Source organism: Drosophila santomea, chromosome 2L (genome assembly GCF_016746245.2).
Source record: "Drosophila santomea strain STO CAGO 1482 chromosome 2L, Prin_Dsan_1.1, whole genome shotgun sequence".
NCBI classification, from domain to species: Eukaryota; Metazoa; Arthropoda; class Insecta; order Diptera; family Drosophilidae; genus Drosophila; species Drosophila santomea.
Window position 1 is genome coordinate 1,159,374 of NC_053016.2, and position 13,907 is coordinate 1,173,280.

General features: G+C 49.4%; 4 protein-coding genes across 8 annotated transcripts; 2 read left to right on the plus strand and 2 right to left on the minus strand.

Annotated features, from left to right (window-relative positions):
• Positions 1-824, plus strand: LOC120458237 (vacuolar protein sorting-associated protein 29). The gene has a single exon (XM_039645821.1). The coding sequence runs from the start codon at positions 94-96 to the stop codon at positions 640-642; it is 549 nt and encodes a 182-aa protein (XP_039501755.1). The 5' UTR covers positions 1-93; the 3' UTR covers positions 643-824.
• A 103-nt stretch (positions 825-927) lies between these two features.
• Positions 928-7,533, minus strand: LOC120458229 (adenylyl cyclase-associated protein 1). Of its 2 annotated transcripts, XM_039645813.2 has the most exons (7): positions 5,082-5,316; positions 3,768-4,302; positions 3,505-3,629; positions 2,622-2,976; positions 2,007-2,554; positions 1,416-1,936; positions 928-1,354 (listed from the first exon to the last, which is right to left on the minus strand). In XM_039645813.2, the coding sequence occupies exons 1-7, from the start codon at positions 5,299-5,301 to the stop codon at positions 1,271-1,273; spliced, it is 2,388 nt and encodes a 795-aa protein (XP_039501747.1). In that variant the 5' UTR covers positions 5,302-5,316; the 3' UTR covers positions 928-1,270. The 2 variants fall into 2 exon arrangements, with proteins under 2 accessions (XP_039501747.1, XP_039501748.1); XM_039645814.2 differs by lacking the exons at positions 3,505-3,629; positions 3,768-4,302; positions 5,082-5,316 and adding an exon at positions 7,387-7,533.
• A 733-nt stretch (positions 7,534-8,266) lies between these two features.
• LOC120453624 (dehydrodolichyl diphosphate synthase complex subunit NUS1) lies at positions 8,267-9,917 on the plus strand. 4 transcript variants are annotated; one of them, XM_039638425.1, is made up of 3 exons: positions 8,267-8,404; positions 8,489-9,083; positions 9,435-9,917. In XM_039638425.1, exons 2-3 carry the CDS (start codon positions 8,598-8,600, stop codon positions 9,777-9,779), a joined length of 831 nt encoding a protein of 276 aa, XP_039494359.1. In that variant the 5' UTR covers positions 8,267-8,404; positions 8,489-8,597; the 3' UTR covers positions 9,780-9,917. The 4 variants fall into 4 exon arrangements, with proteins under 4 accessions (XP_039494359.1, XP_039494353.1, XP_039494367.1 ...); XM_039638419.1 differs by having other exon boundaries at positions 8,276-8,432; XM_039638433.1 differs by having other exon boundaries at positions 8,280-8,428.
• Positions 9,918-9,976: 59 nt separating this feature from the next.
• LOC120453616 lies at positions 9,977-13,677 on the minus strand. Its single transcript, XM_039638399.1, has 5 exons — positions 13,523-13,677; positions 12,771-12,893; positions 11,606-11,825; positions 10,974-11,553; positions 9,977-10,911 (listed from the first exon to the last, which is right to left on the minus strand). The coding sequence occupies exons 2-5, from the start codon at positions 12,854-12,856 to the stop codon at positions 10,133-10,135; spliced, it is 1,665 nt and encodes a 554-aa protein (XP_039494333.1). The 5' UTR covers positions 12,857-12,893; positions 13,523-13,677; the 3' UTR covers positions 9,977-10,132.
• Positions 13,678-13,907: the final 230 nt, after the last annotated feature.

Sequence of the window (13,907 nt, forward strand, 5' to 3'; positions counted from 1 at the left end):
TTCGATAAAATCGCTATCGTTATCGCAGCCACTGATTCGCTGGGCGTTTCACAATTTTTTTGGGAAACACAACAAAGCTCCACAAAGGACACCATGCTCGTTCTGGTACTCGGCGACCTGCACATCCCGCACCGGTGCAGCAGCCTGCCGGCCAAGTTCAAGAAGCTGCTGGTGCCAGGCCGCATCCATCACATCCTGGCCACCGGAAACATCTGCACCAAGGAGTCCTACGACTACCTAAAGTCCCTGGCCAATGATGTGCACATAGTGCGCGGCGACTTCGACGAGAACCTGACGTATCCGGAGCAGAAGGTGGTGACGGTGGGCCAGTTCCGGATCGGGCTGTGCCACGGCCACCAGGTGGTTCCGCGGGGAGACCCGGAGGCACTGGCCCTCATCCAGCGGCAACTGGACGTGGACATCCTGATCACGGGGCACACGTACAAGTTCGAGGCCTACGAGCACGGGAACAAGTTCTACATCAATCCGGGATCGGCCACGGGCGCCTTCAATCCACTGGACACCAATGTAGTGCCCTCGTTCGTGCTGATGGACATCCAGAGCACCACGGTGGTCACGTACGTGTACCAACTGATCGGCGACGAGGTCAAGGTGGAGCGCATCGAGTACAAGAAGATCTAGGGCCCTAGTATTAGCCACCAGCCATTCCCTACCAAACCCTGACCCCCTCATTCTGAGCTCGGCTTCATTAAAGAAATTGTAAATGTACGTAGCAATAAATCAAGTTCTCATTTTTTTATCTGATAAAAAATGCTAGCACCTTGTTTAAATAGAGAATAAAAGTACGATCGGATGAAAGTGAAGTTCTAGATTGTATGCAATAATAAACGCTTAGGAGGTAAAGAAAACGTATGGAATGTAATTCTCCTTTTTTGAAACACCCCCCATGGGTTACACCCGCAATAATCTGATAAAAAAGTTTAAATTTTATTAAATAGAATATAAAAAGGAGTTACATCTGATGATCGAGTAGAGTCTGCTCAAAAAGATCGAATTTCGTGCTCAGTTCCTCATTACACACTCTCGATATAAATACATTGGGTTTTGTGGCCATCGCTTTTCCATCGAAATAAATTATATAAATACTTTCCACAAGCCAGTGGACAGCAAAGTTTGGCAACATCATCAATACGAATTACGAAAACTTTGCATTTAGATTAAATACAATTATGATTGCTGACTGGCTAATGCTTGCTGCTGATGACATTTGGAAAAGCAACGAACTGGATTCCCGAGCACGGGAACCGCATTAGCCGAGGCTGTCCACGCACACAGTCTTGAGGGTCTTGCCGGCAATCGTGGTCTTATACTGCTCCGGTAAAGCCAACTCGGTCTGGAAATCAAACGAACATAAATGAGTAACTGAAAAGAAGAGAAACCGTTCCTGAACTCACATAATCGCCGCTGTCGTCGGGCAACAGGATGTTCATCTCCGAGGACTTGGAGTTGACGATCTCCACGCCAAGCGAGTCCTTGGACAGATACATCTGGCATCCGTCGGTCTTGTCGATCGAAACTGTCGGCACCGAGCCGAGCACCTGCATCTGCACGCTCTGGCAGTTGACGAACTCCACGGAGGCCACCACGGAGTCAAACAGCAGGGAGCACTTCTTGCAGGAGTCGAAGACGATGTTGTTCACCTTGCCCTTGACGGTCAGAGTGGATCCCTCGCACCTGAACACGTACACCACGTTGTTCATCTCGGCGTTCTCCACCAGCAGACCGGTGTTGTTCTTCTGGTACTCGATGATCCACTTCTTTCCGTCGCGCTCGAAAACGGGCGCCTTGGCTTGCGCAGATGGAGCAGCAACGCCCTTGCTGCCGCCCGATTGGGCTGGCGATTTGAACGGAGCCGGTCCGGTGCGCAGAGATGGATTTTTGTGGGTCTGCATGTCGCCAGTGACCTTCTTCAAGCCTGCGAGTTAATCAAAATATACATTTTGTTACTATGGGAGCACTAAACCATATTTGCAGCTGTGGCTCACCCTTGGTAATGTCGGCACCCTGGTTGATCTGGGCGAATAGGGCGCTTCGATCATCTCCGGCGCTGTCCAGCTTGAGGGCACTCAGATCCAGCATGGGCGGCGGTGGGGGCAGACCACCGGGTGGCGGTGGTGGTGGTGCACCTCCGGCGGGAGCCGCTCCCTTGCCGGACCACACCAAGCCGGTGGTGTGGTACTGCCGGATGTAGGCCTGCAGTTCGGTGAGCGTCTGCACCCAAGCGCGGGCCCACTCCACATGCGTGACATCCTTCTCCTTCCACTCCTTGAGCACGCGGTTCGTGTAGAACTGGCCGGCGTCGTTCATCTCCTTGACATAAGGACCCGGGGTCTTCTCCACGCACACCCAGCCCAAGGCGGGAATGCTTTCGCTGATGGCCGACAGGTGGTTAAAGAAGGGCGAGGAGCGGTGCTTCTCGCGGAAGTCCTGGATGGCGCTGATCTGCGTCGAGGTCGGCTTCAGGAGCTCCGCCTGCTTGGGCTGCGCCGGCTGGGCAATCTGAGTGGCCAGCGTCACGTACTGCAGTTGGGAGCTGTTTGAGGATTTAACGATGCCATTATTCCACTTTTCGCACGGATGACTCATCCAGACTGACTTACCCAAAGGCGCTCTTTACGAGCTCCGCATGCTGCGCCACATCGCCACCAATTTTGGCGGAGAGGGATAGGTATTGGCTCAGCGGACCCGCCACAATGTCCTCGAATCCGGCGACACTCATGTTGCTGCTGGGCGGCGACGGAGGTGGAGGTGGTATTTCTGCTTGTTCTAAAACTGGAAGAGCTTCCTCAACGTCTTCTTCTTCGGCTGGCGGGGGCGGGAGAGTGGGCGTGGGCAGTTCTATGGGCTGTGGCGCTGTTAGAGTGCGTTCCAATCGGTCGACGAGGGTCTCCAGTCGCTCGCAAATGCTCTCCAAGTGGTCGACGGCGGCCGAGGGCTTGGCTTCCGGCTCGTTATCTGAACCAGAATGTCGCGAAAGAGAACGGAAAACGGTCAGTTTGTTTGACAATTATTTCCTATTATTCAAATAACACTGAGTTTATAATGAAAGTAACTGAGTGAGATGATGTTTCGGCGTGATAAATCCCAGTGAATCGTGCACTCACAATATCTGACAAAAAGGCGAAATAAACTAAGGCGTCTCGAGAGGAATCCCTCATCGCGAGCTTGTGGATGGTGATGAACTGGTGCGCTTAATACTTATAAAGTTAATTATGCAAAAGAGCTATTTCCAACGAGTGAAAGTAATAAACCACATGCAAAAACGGCACAAGACAACGAAAAATCAAAAGAGAAGAACTAAGTTGAACCTTTAAACAGAAACACTTGACTTGCCAACTTATTGGCCATCAGAAAGTTAAGTAAATCACTCGACTAATAAAACTTCTTGACAGCGAAAACATAAGGTGAAAGTCAAGCATCCGCTCAAATAACTGCCGAGATCGAAAAATACAAAAGAATCGAACTCTATCGAAGCTCGCATACCCCGCACGGCCACGCTATGCTCCACAGCCGCATGGGCGGCTCGCAAGAGCTCCGTGTAAAGACGCTGGCGCTTCAGCTCCAGCTCGTCGCGTCCCACCGGCGTGACCGGTGGCTCGATGCAGCCGCTGGACATGGAACGAGGTCAAAGGAGACGATATACTAGCAGTTCAAAGCGTGTCAGGGAATGCAGGGTCTGCCTGTTCTGGTTTCAACTAAACTTAGACCAGAACTTGAAACCAGAACAGGATCTTGAGTAAGCATACATTTCATTCAAGCGCTCGTCGTCGAACCAGGAGGGCAATCCGTGGGCAAAGAACAGAGTTTCCGAGACGACATCCCCCTCGATGTATGGCGCACACATGCTCTCCCGCTTGGGTGGAGGCAGTGAGTCGGAGAACACCTCGTCGTCGTCCAGCAGGGAGCCCTGATTCTGGCTGGCCAGCAGGAGCAGTGGCAGTGGATCCGGCTCGATGATCTCCGCCCGGTTGCTGATGTTCACCTTCTTTTTGATTGACTGATGTGTGGAGTTGTGCCTGGACAGGCAGCTCTTGGTGGGCGGCGGCTGTGGAGGCGGTGTGGTTGGCGTGACGACCGCCACCACCACTTCATCCGCCTCCTCCGCCTCGCCGCTGGTCATCGAAGCCGGTGGTGCCGTGGATGTGGAAGAGTGCGTGGAGCGGGTCAGTGGCTCCAGTTCTTTGGGTGCGGGAACTGTCTTTGCGTCGGCAACTGGTGCTGGTGCTGTGGCTGGATTTGCTGGTGGTGATTTGATAGCCGCTTCAGCCTGAGTTGGTTGGGCTGTGGATGTGTTGCTTAAGATTACTCTACATGAAGCTCGAATTACACAGACGGTCGTCAAGGAAAGCGCCGATACTTAAGTTGATTACTGCACTTCGCTCTCTGTTTACCTCGCTTCCTGGGTTCATTACGTTCATTTATCGCATTTAAAAGACAGCACTTGCCATGATTTACTATGATGTCATGGTCAGTGATAGATTGAGTAGTTAGTTTTTACTGCTTACCTCTGATTTATCATCGTGAGCACACAGAAATCTATAGAATCTCGAATTTTCTTGGCCAATTACAAATATTTTCTAAATATTTCCTAAAACGTTGGAAGATTGACCTTCATTTAAGTTTCTATATTCGTCACGTTAGCGGTAGAACACTACTCTATACTATACGTTCGCACTGATGGATGAGCACGATCTAAGTGCTCAAAAAATATCTGTGCAATGTCATTAGTTATTCGTCATTAATCAACTGCGAATCGGCGCAATTCCTTGATATTCCGTAGATATAAAATTCACAAAAATAAACCGAAGAGAAAGCACAGTGAAGACAACTCAAAAGTAAACAGAAAAGGCCACTCAAGGCAGCTTGAAGTACTCGGTTTGAAATGAAAGGAATCACAAGTTGTGGTCAGCTGCAGTGGCATAGCAGTGGCGGAGAACCGGCCGGATACGGGTCTTCGTTCCGGAGAGCAAACAGCAGCCGAGACAGCTGTTGAGCTCGAAAGCCGGAGAACGAGTGGTATAGATGGGGTGGTGGGGAAATACTTAGGGTTGCGTCAGTACCAGTGTTTGGCTGGGTGCTGGGTTTATCCTCGGGAATATCCGGTTCCAGGGGCTCCTTTTCTGGTTTCACAGGTTGTGGCTCCTCCTTCGGAGTTCCTGGCTTGCCGTTCAGCTGGGGTTCCACCTTTTCGGTGGCCTGTACTTCGTTCTCCTCCTCCGCGTTCCCTTTATCCTTCTCCTTCTTGCCCGCCTTGGGATTCGATCGGCAGCAGGAGAACATTTTGCAGGTGGTTTTGGCTGCGCTTTTCCGGTGCTCAACACTCTAGATACGAATCAAGCACATTATGTAAGTTCCGTTTGTGGACTGCGGATGCCCGTGAAGCTCAAGCGGCGGTCACAACACTGACAGCTAACCAAACCAAATCAGTAGAAGCAGCAGCCATACAAGACACTCAACGGGTTTCCAAAGGACGTGGCCACTCCTTGCTCACTGGGCGTGCGATGTGTCTATCCAGCAGTGTATGGCCCGAATATATTGGCACATTAAAAGAGGACCTCAGAGTTGTCCGGACCTCCAACTGGGTCAAGTGACTGCCGCCCAAGCACAGAACCAAATGACACACAAATGCGATTACACACGGAGAACACACCCTAAACGAAGCGCACGCCCACGCACTCGGATTCGGATTCGATTGGGACTCGGTTCTGATTCGATTCGTTTCGAACTCGAAGGATTTAACAGGACTCAACAGGACTCTGTTAGGACAGCACCGCTGTTAAATGTGCAGTGGCGTTGCCTTGTTGGGATATTTGGCGCTGCTTTTGACCATTTCAGGCCAACCACCGACTGGCAATGAAAATGTGTTTCATTAATAACCGCTTTTGGCCTGGCATGCAGGATTTTGTGCAAGCTGCGGCGATATCTTGCACTTTGCAGCAGAGAAAGCTCACGGTCCAGGCGGAAAATGGAAAACTCTCTGAGAGAGTTGCGCAGACACCACGGTAATTGTGATTTTGTGATACCCTTGCAATAGGTGGCGCGGTTTTTGGTGAGGGAAATGCTAGCCGATCCCATAGTTTTATCAGCTTTATAAGGCGGGGTTCGCCGATCAATTACTTCTGACAACCCCAAGTTATCTTTACTATTTAAAAAGTTTCCAAGAATATGATAATGGAACTATTACACCGTTTTGAGTATAAACATAACATTAATCATATCTTGCCTATAAAAGAGCTCTATGTAAATAAGTTCTTTGGGAACAGAAGCAAAAGGGTATGCAAAATAGGACACTGCTCGGACTTCCACTTTTTTTGCTTGCCAGTTTTTGTTTTGGCCTCAGTACAATGGGTTTATTGCACCGGCAACAGCGAAGTTGTTTTTGTCTTTAAGTAGCTTAAAACAAATGGCTGGCAATTAGAGTGGGAAATGCATCGGGGGGAGGCGCCGAGGAACTGAGGGGAAGTAAGCCGAGATTCAACTTTCGCCTGGCGATACTAGTTCTCCTTGTGGTCTTGATGCGTTTTCTGCGGCAGATGCGTTTGTTGCGTGCAGCAAGCAAAGGAGAAATGCGAAAAACTAGAAACCAAGAAGATTAAATGTCTGCAGCTGAGGAACCGTTATGCCAGCGGCGCGAGTGTGTGTGTGAGCTCAAGTTACCGGTGGGGGAAAATGGTAAAAGGAAAATCGCCCACCTTATAAGGCGAGGTGTTATTTTTTCCACCGAAATCGAGGCGAGCGGTAATCTCTGCCGATTTTCAAGCGCGATTCGCTGATAAAAGCATTTTGGCCAACTATTTGACTCATTCCCGCACAAACACAAGCGAACGGGTTTGCTCTTGCGTAAACTACATACATATATGTACATATACGTATATATATAAACTATGTGTCTGTGAGTCAGCGAAACAAAAACAAAAGATGGCCACAACAGCTGAGTAGTTAGTTTTTCTTATCGGGGGTTAACAATCGCAATGGCAGCTGCTAAGGGTTAATTTGCATACACTTGCTGGCAATTATTTTGTTTGGTTTTTATGCCATGGAATCAGATGTGAAATCATCGTTAAAAATACACCATGTAGATTTAATTTTACAAACAACATGAATCACACAAAAATAGCCATCACACAGCTGTCTCTTGTCTTTTTGCTCTCTCCACTGTTGTTGTTGTGTGTGTACAAACACCCACAGCCTGCAAGCACACACATACACACACACAGGCAAATTCGTGCCAGCACCACCCACCCCTCCCCGTTTACCGTTAATTTCGCAGACACTTTCAGCCGGCGAATGGGAGAAAGAAAATTGCGAAAAATAGCAAAGCCCCGCTTAAACAAACGCTGTTAGCAAAAAGCGGGCCTTACTCACCTTTGAAGTGGCTGATGAATTCACAAGGATCTGCAATTGTATTCCGAGAAGAACTGACGAGAAGCTGAGTGGTGAACACCGGCGAAATGGCGAAAATAATAACTTGGCGTGGCTTTTGGTGTGACCAGACGTGCGCTTGCGAAAAAAGTCAAGCTGGTTAACCCTTATGTTGCCTGTAAAAATACTAAAAGTAATTATTTATTTAAGACAAACATTTTAACTATAAATGGTTGTTTAAATGTATTTAACAATATAGAAGTGCCCAAGCTAGTATATAAACTAAATACAAAACTATTTACCAGAATTTTTTGATTTGTATATTAATCAATTAAATTTAGATTTCAAAGGCTACATTTGTACTAGAATGCATCCTCAGAAATTTTATCTATTTCCAGTTTAGAAAAAATATATTTTGAACTTGAAAAAATTGGAAATTTGTTGTGTAATGTACATTTTTTCTAAAAAGATGTGGTTTCCTAAATATTTAGCTAGCAAATTCATTAAAAAATCAAATTTATTTTTTAAATTTAAAACTTCTTAATAAAAGGTTGTTTAAATTTAGAAAACAATATATAAGTGCCATAGCTAATATATAAACTAAATGCAAAATGATTTACTATGCATTAGGATTTTTTGATATGCTTTCAAAAAATAAAATTTTGATTTCAAAGGCTTCATGTCTACTAGAGTGCAATCTCAGATTTTGGCGCTATTTCAAGTTCTGCGAAAAGTTTTTGTAATCTTGTTCATATTATTTTCTTAATGCAGTTGTTTTCCAACAAAATGTGGTTCCTTACATACTCAGTCTAGCATATTCATTAAACAATTAAAGCGAATATTTTATTTATTAAATTAAGAGCTGCTCAAGAATTATCACATGCTTTCTTGGTATTTTGCGAACTCCGGCGCCTGGTCTCACTTAGGAACACGTATTTTACTTATTCTTGCGAAGCGCATCGCTTAAAACTTGATTACGCTTGGATAACAAGATGCACCCGCGTCCCAAGTGACTGAACAGGTAGCGAAGTGACCCTGGATGAGCGTGGGTAGGCAGCCGGCACCTCTGGAAAGCCCTAATCCCAGGTCCGCCACCCATTTGCAGGTTATGTCCGCTTGTGTACACTGCGACGGGGAACCGAAGAAGCAACAGGAGCGGATTCCTGGCAGAAGAGACAACCGCTGGTCGAGGAATCGCCCCTGACCTGCGCAACATGATCGAGGTGCTGTGCCTGCTGCTCGGCAGGATCCTGCTGCTCCTGGTTGGCGGCTACGAACTGATGTGGCGGCTCCGAGAGCGGCTCAATGCACTGGTCATCTGGTCATATGACCTTTGGCGCAGCGGAACGGCACGTGAGCTGCACGAGCGGCGCGTGCTCGCCGACTGCCGCTCCCAGTTGACCAAGACGCCGCAGCATCTGGTCCTGGTTATCTCCCCCGTGGATGCTGGCGTGGATGCGGTGCTCCTGAGCAGGATATTTGACTTTGCCCTGGACGTGGGCATCAAACACGTCAGTCTGTACGACAGGCGCACGAAAGGCAGTGGCTATGTGGACATGGCCGATCTGTGTCGGTCAACCAGCGGGGACACGGGCAGCTGCTTAAAGTGGCCACCCAGTCCCAGCAAACTCGAGAGCCAGCCCAAAAACGGACAAAAGTCAAATGGTTATGTGAACGGTTCACATTCCCCTCAATTGCAGGTGAGTGGCGGCGTCTGATAAGCCGTAAAGAGTAATGGACTTTAGAACCATGTTGGAAATACCCTAAGAGAATACTCACTACACTATTAGTGTAAACAATAGAATGATAGAGGAAAATCGCTGGAAATATGTTTGTTATATTTCATCGAGATCTACTTTAGTTTCATCATAGACAAGATTATTTCATAAGCCAAACTTCTTTTACAAAACATGCTTTGTGCTGAGAACAAGTTTTTATTATCATTTGTATCCATTAAAACCTTTGTAAGGGTATATCAACGTAATCGATTCCCGGAACTAGTCGTCGCCTTATCAATTTCTAATTGACTTTTCGGCTTCCGCGTCTTTCAGCTCCATCAAATCAGCGCCTCCGACGGCCATGCCCTGATCGCCGACGTCTGCCGGGAGTTGTACGAAGGCAGGGAGACGGAATTGGTGCAGAGTCTACTTAAGCAGAAGCGCGAAGCGCTGACGGAGCAGATCAGCGACATGCTGAGCAAGCGACTCGGGTTCGAGGCCCCGGAGCCGGAGCTGGGCATAGTGTTCGCCCGGCAGACGTGCACCTACGGCCTGCTGCCCTGGCACGCGCGCTTCACCGAGTTCCACACGCACCCCAGCGGACGCCACTTCGACGTGGAGACGTTCGCTAGCATCCTGTGCAAGTACTCGCGATGCGAGCAGCGATGGGGCACGTAGGCATCGTAGCATCGTTCGAGTGGGAAACGACACCCTTATATTAACTAGTTACCTTAACATTATGTAAATTATCGCCAGGAATTCCTTTTAGTTCGTAAGAGTAAACCGCAAAAGTGTATTGTTCACATGAAAGTGTAATCGCGTCCGGATTTTGCCTTTCAGATCGATCTAATAGCGAGGCCAAACAGCATTTCGCATCTTGTACATAATATTCGATCTTTATTGAACGACGTTTTGCAGTGCTTCAGCTTAAGGCGCAACTAGATTGGTATATGTTAGTGGGCAGACCTAAGCGCTATGGTTAGTTTTATAGTATTTGTTTCTGTTAAAATTCCATCTCCGTCGCTCCCGCTCTACTCCCTGCCGGGCCCGGCATGGAGCTTGGGCAGCAGATTGACGTCGGTCATAAGATACGTGTTCTTGTCGATGTTGTGTGGGCCGGGACCAGTGGGCATCTGCTCGTGGAGGCCGTGGAAGGAGTTGCGCAGATTATCGAGGGATTCGGCCAGGCCCATCTTGATGTTGGCGAACTCGGAGGACATGAGCGCCAGCTTGCCCAGCAAATAGTTGAGGTTCCCGTCCATGTCGATCATGTGCTTCTTGGTCTCCTCCACGCGGCTGCCGAGTCCCATTATCGTAATGAGCGTATCGTTGCTGTCCTTATCGGTGACGTTTTGGATCTTTTCAAACATCAACCTGGTCTGCCCGATCTCGCCGGCCATGATCTCGATGCGGTGCCACACCTGTGTGAGCTCCGAATCCAGCAGCCCGCTGATGTTTTTGTTCGCCTCCTTCTGGACGCCCACCACCGCTCCGTCCAGCGATGAGAAGCGCTCCTTCAGCAGCCCACTCAGCTTGGCCATTTCCTCCGCCAGCAGCTTGCCCACCCGCTGCACCGTGTTCAGTGTGCCGAAGTCCACCTTGCGCTGCGTGTCCAGCACGACTTCCGAGTTGGTCATTATGATGCTGTTGAACCTGTCGAGCGCCTCCAGACCCTCGTTCAGCTTGGCATTGCTCTCGTTCGTCGCCGCGAAGTGCTTGTTGAGGATGCCCACGTCCGCGGAGAGCTGACGAACGTCCGCCTGGATGTTGGCCTCCGCCTGCTGCAGTCGCTCCGTGGTCTCCGTCGCAGCTGCATAGCGGGGAAAGAGCAAGTGAAAGTGGCCCCCCAACTAAGATGACTTGTGCACCCACCTGATTTCTGGACGTCCGAGGACTCGCTCTTCAGCTGCGCCAGGGCATTCAGTGTGTCGTTGTTCAGTTCCTGGATGTAGGCGCGATCCTTCTCGCTGAGGCCAAGCGGAGCAGCTGGACGCTGCACAGTCTCGCTCAGCTGGGTCACCTGGCCGCCCAGCGAGGTGAGACGCTCCAAGAGTTGGGCCTCGAACTCGGGGTTCTTTGGCGGAGCGGCGGTAGTCGCGCTGGCTACGTGCTCCTGCAGCTTGGCTTCGATCTGGGCCAGCAGCTGCGGTGCCTTGGGCAGATCCTCGAAGCTCTTATGGGTCTTGTCGGCTGACTTCTCGCTGCTCTCCTTCAGGGAGGCCACACTGGCCGACAGCTTCTGGATCTCCTCGAGGAGCTGGGCGTTGAGACGCTTCTGATCCTCCAGGAACTCCTTGGGAATGGCGGGAGCGGCGGGCGCGGCTGGAGGAGCAATCAGGTTGCCACTGAGCGGCGGTCTCTTGAAGCACTCGTCGTTCTCCCGCATCCACTTGAACATGTGCTCCGTGGCCTGGTTGAAGCGGTCCGACTGCGAGTTGTACTTCTCCTCTTGCTGGACATCGGATTAGTTTAAGTGAATGAATCCCCCTTTCTTGCTGACTTACCGTGATGAGCATGGTCTCTATCTGGCTGACCCGCTCGTCCAGGCGCCCGAAGATGCCATTGATGGGCTCCAGACTCTTCTGACCCTTCTGGATGGACTGCAGCGCCTTCTTGAGCAGCTCGCCCAGGGCGCGCTCGCGGTGCTCGTGCCGCTCCAGCTTATTGTCCAGCTGGTTGTAGGAGTAGATCAGCGACTGGATGGTTCCGCGCAGCTCCTCGTTGCTGCAAAGGAGTGGGGGTTAGGGAAGTGGCTTAAAATTAGCCTCGCTCCGGACCATTAATCATAAGCGGAGTGGGGGACGGCAGCAGATGGCAGCGGGACCACCACCATGATGACGTGTCTATAAATATTGAGGGGGTGCTTTGGGGCGGGGGATAAGTGATCTTCAGGGTCAGGAACCCTCCATCCCGAAAGCTGTTTGTGTGAACTGCATTCATGCCGATGGATATAGCATAGCTATGTGTGTGCATGTGGAGGGCAAACATGAAACACATGCCCATTTGCATGGCTGAGCACTGAGAGCACTCCCCCATTCCCGGCCAGAGTCCCAAAATAAACAAACAAATAGGCGCAGCGCCAACATCTTGGCTCCCTTTGAAGGCATCAGGAGTGGGGTTGCATCCATACTCCACATCCCACAACTATGATGCACATATGCGACGGCCCCAGGCGCCGACAACTGCTCTTAGTTGGAAGTCTGGCACAGTGGAGGGCATTATGGGATGGCTACATGGGATGGAAGCAGAACCACTCCGGACCGAAGTGCTAGGCAATGTGTGACATGTGTCAAGACCATAAAATCGGGCATCAAGAAGTTGTGGTTCCTTGAATCCCCTTTTTGGAGGCGGGGATGCAGATCGCTTGAGCATCCAATTACCGCCCTTCCAAGAGATGCAACTCAGAAGTATTCTTTTTAGGAGCCCATCACTTGAAGTGGCATAATTGGATCCCATAAACTGAAGATCTGAGTGGAATTAGGAGTTTCTATAGTGCAGCTTTAATGGAGTTGGGCAATAAATAATGGAAAGGCAATGGAAATGGATTAAACCAGGAGTATTGGTATTAAGTGGTTTCAGGGAAGGGGTGTCACTATGATGATGATGCTCTAATTATCAACTTCCATCATATTGTCAGGCTTTGCCCTGGAAAGTGTTCAATTTACTCACGAGACCAATCCATCGATGGGTTGCCATTGGGTGAGCACGGCCAGAGCTAGGAGCACTAATTGGAGAGGGCGACTTCCGGTGGCCATCGTGGGCGTTGATTGGGATGCGAGTCCACTGCGTGACCTGTGGAAATCGAACGGAAATGGAAGATTGAGGATGGGTTTGCAATGGCGCCTCCGTTCGCCGCCAGTGGATGCGAATGCTTCCTGTGGAACTGCATCGGAGATTGTTTATCGCTAGCGACGATGGGGTAAACAAATGTAGGCTAATTTATGTGCAATATTTATGGGGGTGCAAACAAATAATAAAGAAATGCCACTGATTCGCAGCTGAAACAACTGCAAACAAAGCGGATTGGTTCCTTGTCCGGATAGACCTCGCTAAAAATATGTATATACATTCATGAATATAGAGCGATATTGTTCTTGTGGCGATAAACAAATGACGCGAAAATATCCACTGGACGACACTGCATGTGCCAGATTCTCCTCCAAAGGGAGAGGAAGTGGTGCATTCAGGGAATTGGGTCAGCAAAAAAGCGAGTGAATTTACGAGGCGAATTAAAATTACAATTAGGCCAACGTGAATGAGCAGAAATTGAAATTTTCCTGGAGATTACTGGGTTGTAGGTTGTATATATTCGCGGTGATAAGGATGGGGTTAGAGGTTGACGAATTGAGTGGGGTGTTCAAAAAGTTCCGCTTTCGCTCACTAATTAAACTAAGCTAGGTATGTAAATACAAGAAACTCACCTCTAAGGGTAACTGAATAACTCAAGTTCGAAGAGTAGTCTCAATCGTGCACACACTTGGATCACTTGGGTCGAAAATAGGAGGAGCACCACCACTTGACGTCCTAACAGCTCGAGTTGCGATCGATGAATGATGCTGGAGCAACAGAGGTCCGCCGACTTTTCCGGAGCAGCTGTGGATCCGTGTTCCTCCCCGATAGTGGATCCTCTCTCTGCTCTCAGCTGCCTATGCGTTCAGTAATTAAAACTGGGAGATGGTGAGATGAGTTCCCGCATGCAGTAATGTCGGGGTGGCAACGAATCAAAATTCAATTTATTCTAATACGAAATCATCGAGCGCAATGCAAACAAATGATATGGGCGGCGAAATCCAAGGCAATTGGAAG